General features: G+C 43.3%; 1 protein-coding gene across 1 annotated transcript in view; it reads left to right on the top strand.

The window, feature by feature from the left end:
* Nucleotides 1-10,231, top strand: part of LOC104575496 (protein unc-13 homolog B) — a gene marked incomplete at its 5' end in the record, with an annotated part of 53,527 nt that extends 43,296 nt beyond the window's left edge. The window contains 6 exons of the mRNA XM_088526700.1: nucleotides 1,640-1,720; nucleotides 2,134-2,281; nucleotides 4,347-4,403; nucleotides 7,043-7,135; nucleotides 8,246-8,405; nucleotides 9,672-10,231. Coding sequence (XP_088382826.1) covers nucleotides 1,640-1,720; nucleotides 2,134-2,281; nucleotides 4,347-4,403; nucleotides 7,043-7,135; nucleotides 8,246-8,405; nucleotides 9,672-9,957 — 825 coding nt within the window. The remainder of the gene's footprint in view (nucleotides 1-1,639; nucleotides 1,721-2,133; nucleotides 2,282-4,346; nucleotides 4,404-7,042; nucleotides 7,136-8,245; nucleotides 8,406-9,671) is intronic.
* Nucleotides 10,232-14,986: the final 4,755 nt, after the last annotated feature.

The following is a 14,986-nucleotide window of genomic DNA, read 5'->3' as shown; positions in this document are numbered from 1 at the left end:
CGCTGTGCTGTCACAGTGTGGACACAGGCTGGGTGACAGCTCAGCTAGGGGGTGAATGAGCTGTTTTTCTGTTCAGGAGAGAAATGCTGACCCTGTTTCTATTGCAGTGTGGGGGATCTGGCTGGCAGACGGAGCAAGTTGTTTCAGCAGACATGAAAGTCGCTCTGCCTGGGGGTCATGGCTACCCTGACTAAATAGTTGTCTCCATGAGCGTGGCCTTGGGCTCTGGCTGATTGTGGTGCTGGATCTCAGACTGTCAGACCGAGAAGGAATGGCTTGCCCTCTGTGTACTGAAGTGTGAAGCCACATCATCTCCAACTGAATTACTCCCTGCTCATGCAAAGAGGGAGGAAAGCTACTGCTCCCCTAAGGAAAGCTTGTCACAGCAGAAGGTCCTGTACAGCCAACAGAACCGTGTGCAATGAGCTTCCCAGAGCAGGAACAGTAAGAGTGGGGGAAAGAGAAGAGTTCAGGCATGCCTGTAGAGCTCAAGAAAGCACAGTGCAAGCTTGTCTGAAGTGCTGCTGGCTTGAGCAGTGGCTTCTGTATATTTGAATAAAGCACTGTGCAAAGATACGTGCTAGAGGTCTCCCAGGAGCATGCCAGTTTGCCTAGCACTATTCCCAGGCTGCAGGAAGCCTTATATCCATCAGGCTGGAGGAGATGGATCCTGATAGATAACAAGTGGAAATAACCCAAATGATGTAGGGTGCAAGACAGCCAGCAGGCCGATCAGTGGGAAGTGCACTCATGAACTAGCCAGGCATGCTTCACTTGAAGATAATTTAGTGGATGTTTCCCCTGGAAAATGTCTCTTATCAGGGGCTATGCCCCAATTATAGAAGCCATAAATAGCCTGGGTCTGATTTTCCTGCTGCTGCTGCTTCGCAAATATCACTGCCTGGGCTGCAGCCCTCAAGCAACTCAGTCTGGGTTTGTGGAAACCTACTTCATAACACGTGCCACTTTTCTCTAAGACCTAGACTCAGCACTAAAGAGCTCAGTGAAATCCCCCAGGGATGAAGCATCCTTGTGGCCTAGTAGGTGTCTAACAGCGATATGCTCCAACTGCAAGAAAAAGAAGCTTCCCAAAGCTTCCTGGCTTTGATAATTAGAGGTGGTGAGTCTTAATGGGAACGTCTTTTTCTCTTCACAAAGGTATTTCCTGGAGCATGTTGTTTGTCTGATTTTTCCCATTACACTGATGATATGACAAAGTAGTGACCTTTGTAGATGGAGGAATTAAATCTGCAAAAACATCAAACAATTTTGTCTAATTCGTGGTTCACAGAATCTATTGCTTTAGGTGGTGCTCTGAGGGCTCTGTTGAGGCTCTTCTCGGATAACAGGAATAGCAGACAGGCACCTCTCTGGGTTTCCTCAGTGACCAATGGTGATTTTAAGATGTCATTTGTTGTTTTTGTCCTGTTCTTTCCATACTTTTCTCTTTGCCTACAAGAAGCAGAGGAATTGTTTGTTTCCCAGTTCAGCTGTAATAAATGATGTGATGGATCTGAAAGACTTCTAAGTGTTCCTTGAATAGCTGAATTAGCATTATGGTCCAGTAGCCACAGTATGAATCCAGAGAAAGATGTGATGCTGGCAACAGCATAAAGATTTCACATGTAATTGTTTGCAGGATCATATGGTGAGAGAAGAAACTAGAAGTCTCACTCCAAAGCAGTGTGCTGTTTTGGATCTTGCACTGGATACTATCAAAGTAAGTGGTTCCACTTCTCCGTCCTTGCCTTGCTCCATCCTCAGATACTGGTTGGGAGGATAGTGCCTGTCCCAGTTCAGGAAATGCCAGCAATTCATTGCTGCTGTTACAGCAGTAAATGCACCAAGTGAGTCATACTGCCATGTTTGTGTAAACCTGAACGGGCTCAAGTAACTGGCACGTGCTTGGAACCAGCATATTTGTATTTAAGAGTCTGGGGAGAAGAAAGCCATGAGTGAGCAGTATTAGCTGATCTCAGATAGGGATTTCCAGTGTAGGAGCTATATTATTATTATTTGCTCTTCCATTCCATCTGCAAAACATCACAGTAAGTGAAGATTGCAGTTCTGCTTTAACCTTCTTCCTTGTTTTTATGTGTGTGTGTGTTTTGTTTGTTTGTTTTTAACTCTTAGCAATATTTCCATGCTGGTGGGAATGGTCTGAAGAAAACCTTCTTGGAGAAAAGTCCAGACTTGCAGTCCCTTCGGTACGCGTTGTCTCTCTACACGCAGACCACAGACACCCTCATCAAAACCTTTGTGCAGACACAGACAGCTCAGGGTAAGACTCTCTCTCTGTTGTTGGCAAAGTTGAATGGAGCTAACTGCTCTGCTCATAATTGCTCTGTCTTGTTCTGCCACGTTGCAAAGTGCTTTTGGCAGTAACGTTTCTAGAAACGTGACACTTGAGAGCTTGTGAAACTGGGAGGGAGCAAAAAGGGATTATTTCCTGCTCACCATTTACATTTTGAGAGTGTGGAAGTATATGAAGTATAAATCCTAAGGGTTGTGTGGCTTTTTCCCTCAGTGCTCGTTTAAGTCACATTTCATGAATTAACGTGGGTGGGTGACTTGGACATTTGAAGTTATTGTACTGAAACTTGCACAGTGCAGTGGGAGACGATTTCAGCAAAACCCCGCTGCAGAAGGCAGTCGGTGCCGATGTCACAGGCCAGTTCCAGCAGCTCATGCAGCTCAGACTAATGCTGATTGACAGCAATGCTGTGAGTCACAGGGCTACATGCTGCCTTTAAAGGGAGCAGTCTTTAGAGGGTGTAATCAAGCACTGTTTTGTGTGCAGCCAGTATGGGATGCTAGCTAAATGATTATGAATCTTAAGTATTGGAAGAAAATACTCACTACGGCAACATTTTATAAGCTGCTGAGATGGGTTGCTGGAGTTGCTCGGCAGCTCTACAGGAAGTCAGGGTGCTGTTTCACTGATCTGGAAATGGCAAATAGTTAATTGTCTCTATCTTTCATTACTTTCATGGAAACATCTCTGGATTCTTGCACAGAATAATTTCTGTTGTAGTCAGGGACCTTCACTGATAGAGTTTCAATCTTGCTGGTCTTAGGAGAGGATGCAAATGTTGTTACAGGTTATAGGCAGAAAACAGAAACTGATGATTTAAGATCTCAGGATGTTTATGTATGAATTTTGTGGCTGGACAGCAAAAGCCTTAAGACACCACGGGTGTGTGTTTCTGCCACCTTTTTGCTTGGAGTCCTGTTTCAATCCCTCCAAATGTTCAGTAGCTGGTGGCTCCCCAGGCCATGCTAACTGGGTACAGTGCCACACTGAGCACTGGGGACAAGCGGAAAGCCCTCCTTAGCTACCCTGCTTTTGGTGTGTGAATACTTGACCCTGGTATTCCTCAAACACTGGAGAAAACAATAAGAATTCTGAAGCCTTTGGGGACTGATCTATGTTTGCCTTTAGTAGTATGATATTTTTTCCTTTAGGTTGAAACATACTGGTATAAATACCTGACTAAAGGGATGGTACCTGAATTTGAGAGATTAGTGCTATGGCTGTATGTCCCAGCAGAGCAATGATGACATCCAGTGGCCAGAAAGGTCAAACACTGCTCTATCCACAAGGGATTAGAATTAAGATCAAACTTAAGGATATAGGATGCACTCTTTGTGAGTTGGCCAGTTCTGCCTCATAGCTGACTGGTGGCATTTCTTTGTGAAGGAGCTTGCCAGAGACCCTTTGGGGACAGGTACTGGGACCCTGCTAGGCTGAGAGTTTCGGTCAGGGAAGAAGAAGCTTGAGCTGTGCTACCTACTGCCTGTAGGCCAAGCAATGGTGTGTCTCTGAAAGAGACACAACTGGCTCGTGGGTTTGGGGCTAGAGAAGGCAGGTGTGGTTTGCCCTACACTTGTGAGCAGCCCCAGAGTGTGCAGTGGGTTGGAGATCTGTGTGCGCATCGGCGGGGCGGAAGGAGCAGTGCTCACTTAGGGCTGCCGTTGGCTTCACAGGGCTCTGACTCCTTTGCAGAAGTAAAGCTTCCCCCAAGCCTGCGGGAGGACATGGCAAAACTGCTAGTTGTTGTGTATTCGGGCTTGTGAGGCTTCTTTCTGAACAGCCTCTGTGACTCAGTTTTGCATCAAGTCCTGCGGTTCAGTTGTGGCAGCACAAATTCTCTATAATCTGGACAATTCCGTACTCGGGGAACTTTGCTCTGCAAAGCCTGTCTTGTGCAGAAGATCTAGAGATCATTTAGTCTATCAGGAGCTGGAATGTTTGTTGTATATGTGTGTCACCACTAATGGGATTGTAATTCATACTCTTCTCTCTTTGTCCTGCCTGCTTCTTGCCTTTTGAATTCCTGTCTCAGTGCATGACGGGAAAGGTATTAGGTTTACCGCTAATGAGGACGTTCTTCCTGATAAGGGTATGTTCAAGGCTAATGTTGTTTCCATAACAACATTAGCTAGTTGCAAACTCACCTTGCTTTCAAAGTCCCCTTGCCCATGCTCGGAAACCTTTCCTAGAGATCCCATTCCCGCAGTCCTCTATCGGAGCAGACTGCTTGCACCTTATAGATAGAGCCATATGGGAGAAGTCTGCCTGAGAGCCTGTCCTGAAGCTTGGCATTTATTCAGGCAATGTGAAACTGTCCTGAAAATGGACTGGTTTTTTGAGAGATGCTACAGACTCGTTCTCCCGTCGTGGGCTGTGTTTTGCCGTGTTTCAAGTCTCAGACTTGCATGTGCATGTTCTGCCACGGCGGCGTGTGGAAATGCCTGACGTGCACTCAAAGTTATGGCCGAGCTTGAAACATCTGGCTTTGGTGGGAGGGTAGCAGGAAGGCTGGGTGCTCGGGAGAAGAGAATAAACTTCAGTCTTGTGTTTCATTTCTCATATTATGTCATCCAAAACATTTTGGTTATCTTCTGGTTGTTGGTGTGCTTATTTGATCAAACACATCTGTAACACATTGCATGGGCTTGCTCTGCAGTCTCACCCTCCAGTATTACCTTACCAATGAGACTTCCATGTCTAGGTTAAAATCTGCTTCTCACTGTATATGTAAGCATATGTATGCACACAATTATAAGTGACTAAAATATTTTCACTGCCTTACAGCTATTAAGTGTTTTGCTTGTTTTTCAATCTGAGAGCATTTCAGTTAATATAACATGGTCTCTGTCTCAAAAGACAAAAGAGGAAGGTGGAAATTCCCCATCTACGTCTGTCCCCCTCAAAGGTAACGGGACAGTTCTGCCATCGCTCCTCTGAAGCATCCGTGTCTCACTTCTAGCCAACCAGCCCGTGACATGTATCACCATTACCATGCAGTAGTACAAAGACCCAGGCAATAATGCCTTTGGTAAAATGCTTCTTTTCCTTCGCAAGTTCAAGGTTGCACTGTTGCTAAATGACTATCCAGGTTGCTGGCTCACATCAGTTCTCAGCCCTGGCTTACTTCCTAAGCACCCAAGGAGCACAAAAATGTGTGCGTTTTGTAGCTGCTATTTATGTTTAATTGCTGCCTGATAAAATCTGCCTAGCTGTATCTATGTGGTATCAGTCATCTTACCTGCTCCTTATGTAAGATACTGACAAAATGCATGAGGGACCTTCACCATGAAGTGGGTCAGGTTAAAAAAAAATCAAGCCCTCTGATTTTAACGCTATTCTTATGTACAGGAAAGAAAGAACAATTCAAAGTGGGTAAAAAAATACATGCAAGATAATGTACAAATATTAGAGCCTGGAGACTCTAGTGTGTTTTACCTAGGTCAAGAATCAGTATCTATCCTAAGATAATAATTAAGTTTTATTTTGTTTGCTCATATATTTTAGTTGCATATTAATATGACTTTCTTTGTATGCAGTTTTTCTGTGCCATGTAATAAACTCTTCAGAAAATTGCACAGATTAGCTCTCAACCTCCTGTCATCTCCTTGAACTGGGGTTTGCTTCCTGTGGTTTGTTCTTGAAAAAGTTGATGTTAGACCCTTCTAATCAAAATATTTATTTAATGATATGCTTCAAGCTCCTTATCGTGAAGTTCAATCAATTACCATCAGCTCTTTCATTTCATAATATGTTTTAGCATCAAAATTGACAAAATAGCTCTTTTCTCCATAGGTATCCAATTATTCTGTACCCCAATTAGAACTGCGTCACTAATTGTTAACCTGAGATCAAGCAGTTATTAAAGGGAAAGTTAAATAGGTCCACTTACCACATACATAACTTAATTTTCATTTTGCTAAGCAATCCTATTCTTTAGTTTACATGAGATCTTTATTTTTTAACTAGATAAATACCCTTTCCTGTACTGCATGCTAACTCAGATTAAAAGTAGAAAAGTTGAAAGCATCCTGGTACATGAATTTTAAGGCTAATGTGATCTTCTGTTGTAACATGTTACCTTTTCCTCTCTTTTTCTCCTGGTTAATTGATGGGGGGACGTAGGCACATGCTGTGTGAATACTTACTTTTTCTTGACCTTTGATGGCGTACATCAGTTAAGGGATTCCCATTATGCTGTGACGGAAACAATACAAAAACATTTATCTGAAATACAACTTGGAGGCTTTTCGGAGGGTGAGGCTGCATTATGGCTCACTGCAAATCACCATCATCTTCCTTCTTCCTTCCCCCTTCCCCCCTCCCCCCCCCAAACTTCCTCTGTGTTTTCCCCACCAAGCACATGGTTCCATGAGATTGGAGGAATGCTGCTGCCCAGCACTGGAATGCCAGCATGTACATGCAACAGCTTGAGAGGAACTTCTAAAACAATCCTTGCTTTCTGGGTCCTCTGTTGAATTTTAGGACTCCTTTATTTTTTTTCTTCCTAGTATTCTCATCAGGATGTAATTTTTAATGTTTCATGGAGATTGGGCATGCGAGCCTGATGTTAATTTGCCTTAATGTTGCATTATCAATGTTAACTGAAAAGCTGGCTATGGAAGGTGCACTGTGGAAAGGATACTGTCTTGCTGAGACCGTAAACCAAAGGAGGTACCAAAAAAACCCTAATCTGTGTGTTTGTGGGGGATATCAATTTTCTTCCTGCAGGATCTGGTGTGGATGATCCTGTGGGTGAAGTGTCTATACAGATCGACTTGTACACACATCCAGGAACTGGGGAACACAAGGTCACTGTGAAAGGTATGAGAAAGCCTGCATTACTGCTCAGCATCTGTGGTTGTATCAAGGCAGATTTCCAGTCTTGGAAGCTGTTATATTTCGGGGCTGAACCATGCAATGCCATTCTGTTTCACAACAGGAACATGTAGAGAAACAACAACTAAGCTTGTCCAGCCCAGGCAGTGACATGGCAATGTGCTGTCCTGTTGTTTATTGGCAGCGATATAGGAAGTAAACAAAAATCAGATGGCAGCTCTCACCAGGCCCTAGAGCTGAGCATGTGCTGCAAAGCACAGGGCAGCAAGAGAGAGCAGACTTGCAAAACAGCTCAGCATGAGTCGTGAGATTGCAGAGCCGCTAAGAGTTCAGAGGCTGCTCTCAATCTTGAAGGCCAAACTGGTCCCTGAAGAGCCACTCTGAAAATAGCCCAAGTACTGATTTATCCCAGGCTTCCTCTTCCTCTTTGGTCTCCCTTGCTTGCCTATAGCCTACTTAACTTGCTTAATTTTCTCTAAAAATATACATAAACAGCTCTTCAATGCTCTCTTCTCCAGGGTAAATCTAAACTGTAATGTAAAAAGTGGCTTTCACAGATGCTCCCTACACTTCAGTCTTCCCCTGCAGTAACCTGGGAGTGGATGAGGATTAAAGAGCTAATAATTTGGAGTTTTCCGAAGCTTTCTGGAAGAACCCACAGAATACATGCTTTGCTGGTCTTACCTGCAATATCATTTTGCCTTTTAACAGACTTCTATATCAAGCCCCAGGTGCCTTATTTTTTTCATCACTGTGCAGCTGATCTAGCATCAAGCACAGAATTGGCAGGGCAACCTTCATGGAGCTGCACAAATGCCTGTTTCTCTGACTAATTTTTTGAATCTGCACATAGGAGAAGCCAATTTCTGTCTGAAGTATTAAATTCTCTTTAAGGAGCTATAAACAGGAGCAAAAAAGCCTGTCGTTGTAATACAAGACAGCCCTGCCCATGTGTATTGGGACACTTGTGTGTTTTAGAGTGAACTTTGTCCTCTGGATCAGGGAATTGTGAGTTTATGGGAGCTGGGAAGGTGCCCAGAGTGACAGGGACAAATGAGCTTTTACTGGAAAGGAGGTTCTGACTCTGTCTTCCAGTTGTGGCAGCCAACGACCTGAAGTGGCAAACATCCGGCATGTTCCGTCCATTTGTTGAAATTACCATGATTGGGCCCCATCAGAGTGACAAGAAGAGGAAGTTCACAACCAAGTCCAAGAGCAACAACTGGGCTCCCAAATACAATGAAACTTTTCACTTGTAAGTATGAAAAATAGCCTAAAGGTCTGACCTGGGAGGTGCGGATGCCGAGCACACCCAGGACCCTCCAGTTCAGCAAACAGTTTGGCCAGCACCAAAAGGGCTACTCTAGCCAACAGCTTGGCCCCGCATTTGGTGTCCTGGCCAGAAAATCTAGAATATGGGAGCTTTTGCTGTGAATGAGATGGTGCCAGCAGCGTCCTTTGGCTACCTTCTGAAACGTATTGGGTATATTTCACTGCGCTTCATCATTTTAATGAACTTGGTATCTTTTGTTTGTAAGGTTGAGGCTAAAAGTTCATTGTGTATTTTGGATTTGTTTTTATAAACTAAATATTTGTTTCTGTCTTGATTTGACCTGCAGGACATGCTTTCTGAGTCTGTTTCCAAGGATACAGCCCTTGGATTTAGTAGTGTTTATATGGCTACAATTCCAGCCTTTCTAAGCACTGAATATTGACCTCTTTCTATTTGGCTTTCATTCTTACAAGGCATCTTCATTCTTGGAAGGCTCCACAAAAGACGCTACAGACCAATGTTCTCCTAGCTGTACATTAAGAATGAGAGGAGTAGCGATGACCAGCAAAAGATTATAAACATCTTGGGAGAGAGGGACTATCCATATAACTTTTTATTGCTTTGATGTGAAAAAAGATCTGACAGGTTTCCTTAACTGAAGAGATTTTCATGCCTTTTTCTCTTTAGAAGTATCAGAAAGATTGGCAATTTAATTTTATTAGGTCTTGCTTTGTTGGAAGGTCTGAATCTTTAACAAATACTTCATCTAATTAAAATATTAATTACTGAAATCGTCAAATTAAAATATTAATTACTAAAATGAAGCAATCTTTAGCACAAGCAGAAATGTTTCAAGTTATCTGACCTGAAAATATGATTAGCATGGCTTTAATGTTCTCTGCTTCTCTCATTTCACAGTTTAGCACAAAAGCACATGCAAAGGCAAGCTAAAATACTGTTGGCTTTTGATTTTCAATATCCAGGTTGTCTTTATCAGCCAAGAAACAGCAAAAACGCCCATATACCATATATGTCACTTCTCCCTCTCTAACCGTGGTCTTCTTCCCCTTACCTACTTCCCCAAACCTGGATTTTATAGAGGTTTTTTGGTGTTGTTGTTTGTTTGTTTGTTTGCAGAAGGGAGTTTTCTGTGGCTCACCTAGAACTCTAGGCAGCTGCTGACACCTTTTTGCAGAGAAATCAGTGTATTGTGCTGAAGCTGTTAACAAACCACTGTGTATTTTTCAGCATACTGGGGAATGAAGATGGCCCCGATGCCTATGAGCTCCAAGTGTGTGTGAAGGACTACTGCTTTGCTCGGGAGGATCGGGTGCTGGGCATAGCAGTGATGCAGCTCCGAGACATAGCGGACAAAGGGAGCTGTGCCTGCTGGTGCCCGCTCGGGCGCAGGATTCACATGGATGAGACCGGACTCACGGTCCTGCGGATTCTCTCTCAAAGAACCAATGATGAAGTTGCCAGGGAATTTGTGAAGTTGAAATCTGAGTCTCGTTCCACGGAGGAAGGGACCTGAGCTGAGCTGTGTAATGTTCCCTTTTCTCTTCTGACTTGTGCCAATATGTGCAAGTGTTCTGCAATTCTCTATTACTAATTACGAAAGGTTTTTCATGTTGTCTTTGTCAGCTCTGATAGCGCACGTGTGCTGTACAGGAAACAAATTCATCAATCTGATGTGAATTATTTATTTTTTAGTAGCTGGATAAGACACTATAGAGAATGAGACAATCTCTTCTTATTTAAGATGCAAATTTGGCTTTGTGTATATACATTATTTTATACCAGAGGCTGGGTATGCTGGATTTTGTTGATACGCAGCACTGTGATTTTATCTCTGAAGTTGGCAGATGCTAAAAAGGTTCTGCATAATCACACTACAATGCAAACCAACTACATGGAAGCTGGGAGGAGAACAATCATTTGGGGTTTTGGCAAAGCAGTTATTCCTCCTTGAATTCATGTACTGTGGATCTGCCATGGGGATATTTTTGCAGAGATTATTCCAGTGCCCCAGTGTGATACACACACACTGCAATGTCTACTTAAAAATATGGTTTTGTGTTGAAGATGCACACCAAATGAATGTATGACCATGGACATGCTGCTGTGAGCATGGGCAAGACCAGTGGGACAAGTGCAGAGGAGCCTAAGATCTTGTAGCCAAAGGCTGCAAATGCCACATTCCAGGATCAGTTTGCAGCTGCCCTGCTATTGTGATCAGATGGTGTGTTTTGGAGAATATAAATCTCTGAATGCTGCTGGGATTCTTGCATTAACATGAGGGTGCTGTAAGCTGCCAAACTCCACAAGTCACACTTCGGCTACTGTGACAACGTAGTCAGGAAGGGAACAACTTTAGGGCAATGAGAAATAATAAGGCTGCTATACACCTTTTTTTTCACCAATATTCTTCTGTTAGTTTAATGTGGGTTTGGATATTTTAATATTTGCAGGCTTTCTGTAGCATTTTCTTTCCCTGGAGCAGTGCAATCATTACTCACTATGACCCCAGAATTGATGGCTTGTTCAGGAGAGCACAGCACGCCTCCCCTCTGTGAGTCCTCGAGTACTGGTCAAGGTGCAGCGGGTCCCTTATGCTCTGATATCAAAGTTATTGTTAGCCATGCTGTGATCATCATTATTCTGTGATTAATTATACCACTGAAAAATGTTTTCGCAATAGTGTGAAAGTGATGCCTTGAGCAAAGTGATTGCAGGGATGTCAGAATTTATGACTGAAGGTTCCTAAGCAGAAAGAACTGGAGTAATGATTATTGTACCTGATTTTCCTGTTTTTTTTTTTTTCTCCCTCTCTGTTTTCAGCTGCCCTTGTACTTTGGAAAGTACAGCTGGAATGAGCCAGTCCTCACCCATAAAGTACTGTAATACTGTCAATAAATTCAAGGACTGTGTATTGAATGACTTTTTTTTGTATTTTATTTTCTATTTTCTCTGACTCTTGTACAGCTGTATGACAGGACTCCTGTATTTCACGGGTCTGCTTGTAGAGTTCAGAGACTGCACATCTGCTTTGTTCTTGTTCATGGTGTATTACAATAATGCTCTTCAAAACTCCACACTCTTTGTCAAGATTTTGAATCAATGTATGTGCCATTGTTACAAGAACTGTTAGTACAGTCTTTAATAAACTCTTTTAGCAGCATTTGGAGTTGTCCATTGAAATGTGACTGTACACATTTATTTTTTTCCTTTGGTACTGTAGATTCCTAGTAAGAGGTATGAGTCAGTTCCCTCCTCTGTGATGTGGTGCCTCCATCTTAAACATCTTTTGCAGAAGTTCTCAGCTTTTGATAATGCACTGGGACATAAGAGGAAAACACAGAATTTCTTTCCTTTTATTCTCCTATCTTGCCTTTAGATCAGATTTCCTTTGTATTCATGTAGCCTCCTGAAGGTGCTAAACAAAAAGAGTCAGGCGGGCAGTAGGATATCGTACAGACAATGCATGAGCAAAAATAATCATATATCCAGTTTGATTATAGGTTTCTGTTCTGCTGTGAGCATTAGTAGCCTGTAGATGGTATTGCCAAGAGATGAAAGAATAAACCTTCTTAATGTCAACTAAATTACTCCCTCTCTTTGTTTTTTTGGGGGGGACTCTGCCAGTTTCAAGCAGACAAGCTCAAATAACTTGCAGAGACTCATTTCTTGATAACATAGGCCTCATCATTATGAGATAGAATTTTTTTTGCTTGGGTAACATACCCTTAGCGAGGTAAGTACAAGTAACTTGGCTAACTCAAGGTCCAGGTATGAGGCAAGTGACATTTCACCACCAGTGCAATTAATTGGAGCTGCACAAGTACTTCTGAGTTCGCCCTGCCTTGAGTGACCCTGGCACCTTCTACCTTAAGGGAAGGAGTCAGGAGGATGGGGCCTGGCATTTCAGTAGTGGCCAGTGATAGGACAAGAGGCCATGGGCACAAACTGGACAGAAATGTCCATCTGAACATGAGGAAGAACTTCTTGACTGTGAGGGTGACAGAGCACTGGAACAGGCTTCCCAGAGAGGTTGTGGAGTCTCCTTGTCTGGGGATGTTCAAAATTCACCTGGATGTGATTCTGTGCCACGTGCTCTAGGTGACCCTGCTTGTGCTGGGGGGTTGGACTAGATGATCTCCAGAGGTCCCCTAGAACCTTAACCATTCTGTGATTCTGTGATCTAGATGTTTCAGATACCCATGCTGAGTGAGTAAAGGCATTTCTGTGGATTCACCTTGTCTTCCCTCCAGTTTCAGGAGCTACAGACTGGCCATCTTGACAGTGATGCTTAGGTAAGAAAACTGTGAATTCAGGACCATCAGCAAGACATCAGAAATCACATATACATTAGTTTCAGAGTGATTTTGCTCTTTATCTATATATATGTGTATATATGACTTTTTTTCCAGAATACGGATGTGTTTATCAAACTTGAATTTTCCTGCAGCACTTCATTTAATTAAATATCCTTTCTGATTAACAGTGAATTAAAAATGGGCTCTTTGGCAAGTTTCAAAGTATCTGGTGGATAGATGGGAGAGTTGTCCTGTTCCTAGTCAGATTTCTATGTCTTAAATGGTCCTGCAGTATCCGGAGTAAGTGACTGTGGAGAATGCAAAAAAATGATCCAAAATAATGGTGTGCACATGGTGCTCTTCACTCTATCTGAACACGCCTCATAAATGACAGCTAGATATAGGCAATAAACTTGTGTGTGCGTGTGTGTGTATACTTAACATTTCCTGGCATATTTGGAATAGAAATAAAGAGACTGTTCTAAGAATGTCTTGGCAAAGGCACCAGAAGCACCACTGAGTGGCAGGCTGGCTGCTGTCCCATCCAGGATGAGCCTGTCTGCTGAGTGCTGATTGCTCCGACCTCAGGGCTTTCTGCTGGGCCTGTGGGAGTAGCTGTGTGGTTTCAGATCAACAGCCCGTCCAGCCCAAATCCTGCTCCAAGAATGGTTCAAGCAGCAGTCCAGAGACAAATCAGAATAAAGTAAAACTAACGGCGCTTCCCTCTGGTACGCTCTAAGGTGCTGACAGTTTTTAGGTTGGGATGTTCCTAAGCCTGTGGCTTCTCTTTAGTTATTCTCCTTGAATCTCTGAAAAGGAGGTTCAAGGATTTAGAATTTATGTGAAGACTGATCTTGTATTTGTTTTTTGAACCTGACTCCCACTAATTTAATCTGATGCCCCCCCATTCTTGTGTTGGAAAAGATAATGAAGTGTTGGTCCTATGCACTCTTCCTGGGATAATCAGCAGATTTTTGTAGACCTTTAACATATTTTTCCTCCTCCATCTGATCATTGCTTTTTGGGGCTGCAGTGTCCCAGATAACATGATTATCTCAACTTTGATGATCCTCCTTGCTTATCTCTGAACCTTTTCCATTTATGTAGATAGTTTCTGAGCTGTGAGGACCAGAACTACCAGCAGCAGAGCAGCATCCAAGCCTTCAAGGTATGGAAAACCTGTGCCAGGAGGAAGCCTTTTGAAGGGAGCAGATGCAATGGAGTCAGCCCAAGATGAGCTTCCCAGTTGCAGGCAGAAGGCACTGGCAGGCAGTTGGGGGGAGTAGGGAGCACATACACAGCCAGACTCCTAAGGTGACAGAGATACCTTTCCTAGAAACCCAAAAGAAAAATGAGAGATGTTGCTGCAACTTGGTAAACCAGCCTTACTCAGAACAAATATGACAGAAGGAGCCATCCTGCTGACATTCAGTGGATGGCAAAGATCTGTTTAACAAAAACCCCTTTTATTTCTACCCTTATTTAAAAAGATGAGACAATTCTCTAAGAATAGAAAAGAAAGAAAGCCTAATTTTGTATCTGACAGTTATTGTTCTTTGGGAAAATCCCTTCTGAAGTTTTGGCCAGCTCAGGGTTGTGACGCACACCTTCAAATAAATGTCTCGAAGGAGTGACCTAGCAGGAGTCAAAGGGGTGAGACATGTTAGCAAGCACGTGACAGGGACAGAAAGGGCTTACAGGAAACGTTATTGTACTTCTGGGTTTGAGACAAGAGAGGGTAGGGAGCCAGGAGCTGATCTGAGCGGTGTTTTATCAGTCTTCCTGGAAGATACAAGCAAGGTGTTGGATGAGAAGAAAATGGGCAGGAGAATGGCAGGGTCAGGGAGTGAGTGAGTAGGACACTGAGGAAGCAGCTGGCATTGCCAGCTCAGCATTTGATTTTCCAGGTTCTGGGAGACAGCACGGAGGGAGGAGGCAGTGGTGGAGGAAACCGGGCCGATTGTGGAATTTCCTCCAGGCATTTGTCATCTTCCTTTTCTGTTCTTATGCTCTCACTTCCTCTCCTCAAGAGAAAACTCTAGACTTTGATCCCCATTGTGCTACCACACACAAGTAAAGCCTGTGAACATATGCAAAAAGGTCAATGAGGGCAGGATATTCAGTAGTGCTTGCTGAAACACACGCTATGGGTCAGAACCCCCCCCCGACAGCTGTGGGGTATTCCCATGAGCTCCTCTTTTACACTAGGAGTATGGACAGTAATTAAACAATGTCTGGAGCATCTTT

This window comes from Tinamus guttatus, unplaced genomic scaffold (assembly GCF_059628265.1).
Source record: "Tinamus guttatus ecotype Peru unplaced genomic scaffold, ASM5962826v1 Tinamus_guttatus_pri_ptg000253l, whole genome shotgun sequence".
NCBI lineage: Eukaryota > Metazoa > Chordata > Aves > Tinamiformes > Tinamidae > Tinamus > Tinamus guttatus.
The sequence above is the reverse complement of the archived record's forward strand: the minus strand, read 5'-3'. Positions and strand labels throughout refer to the sequence as shown.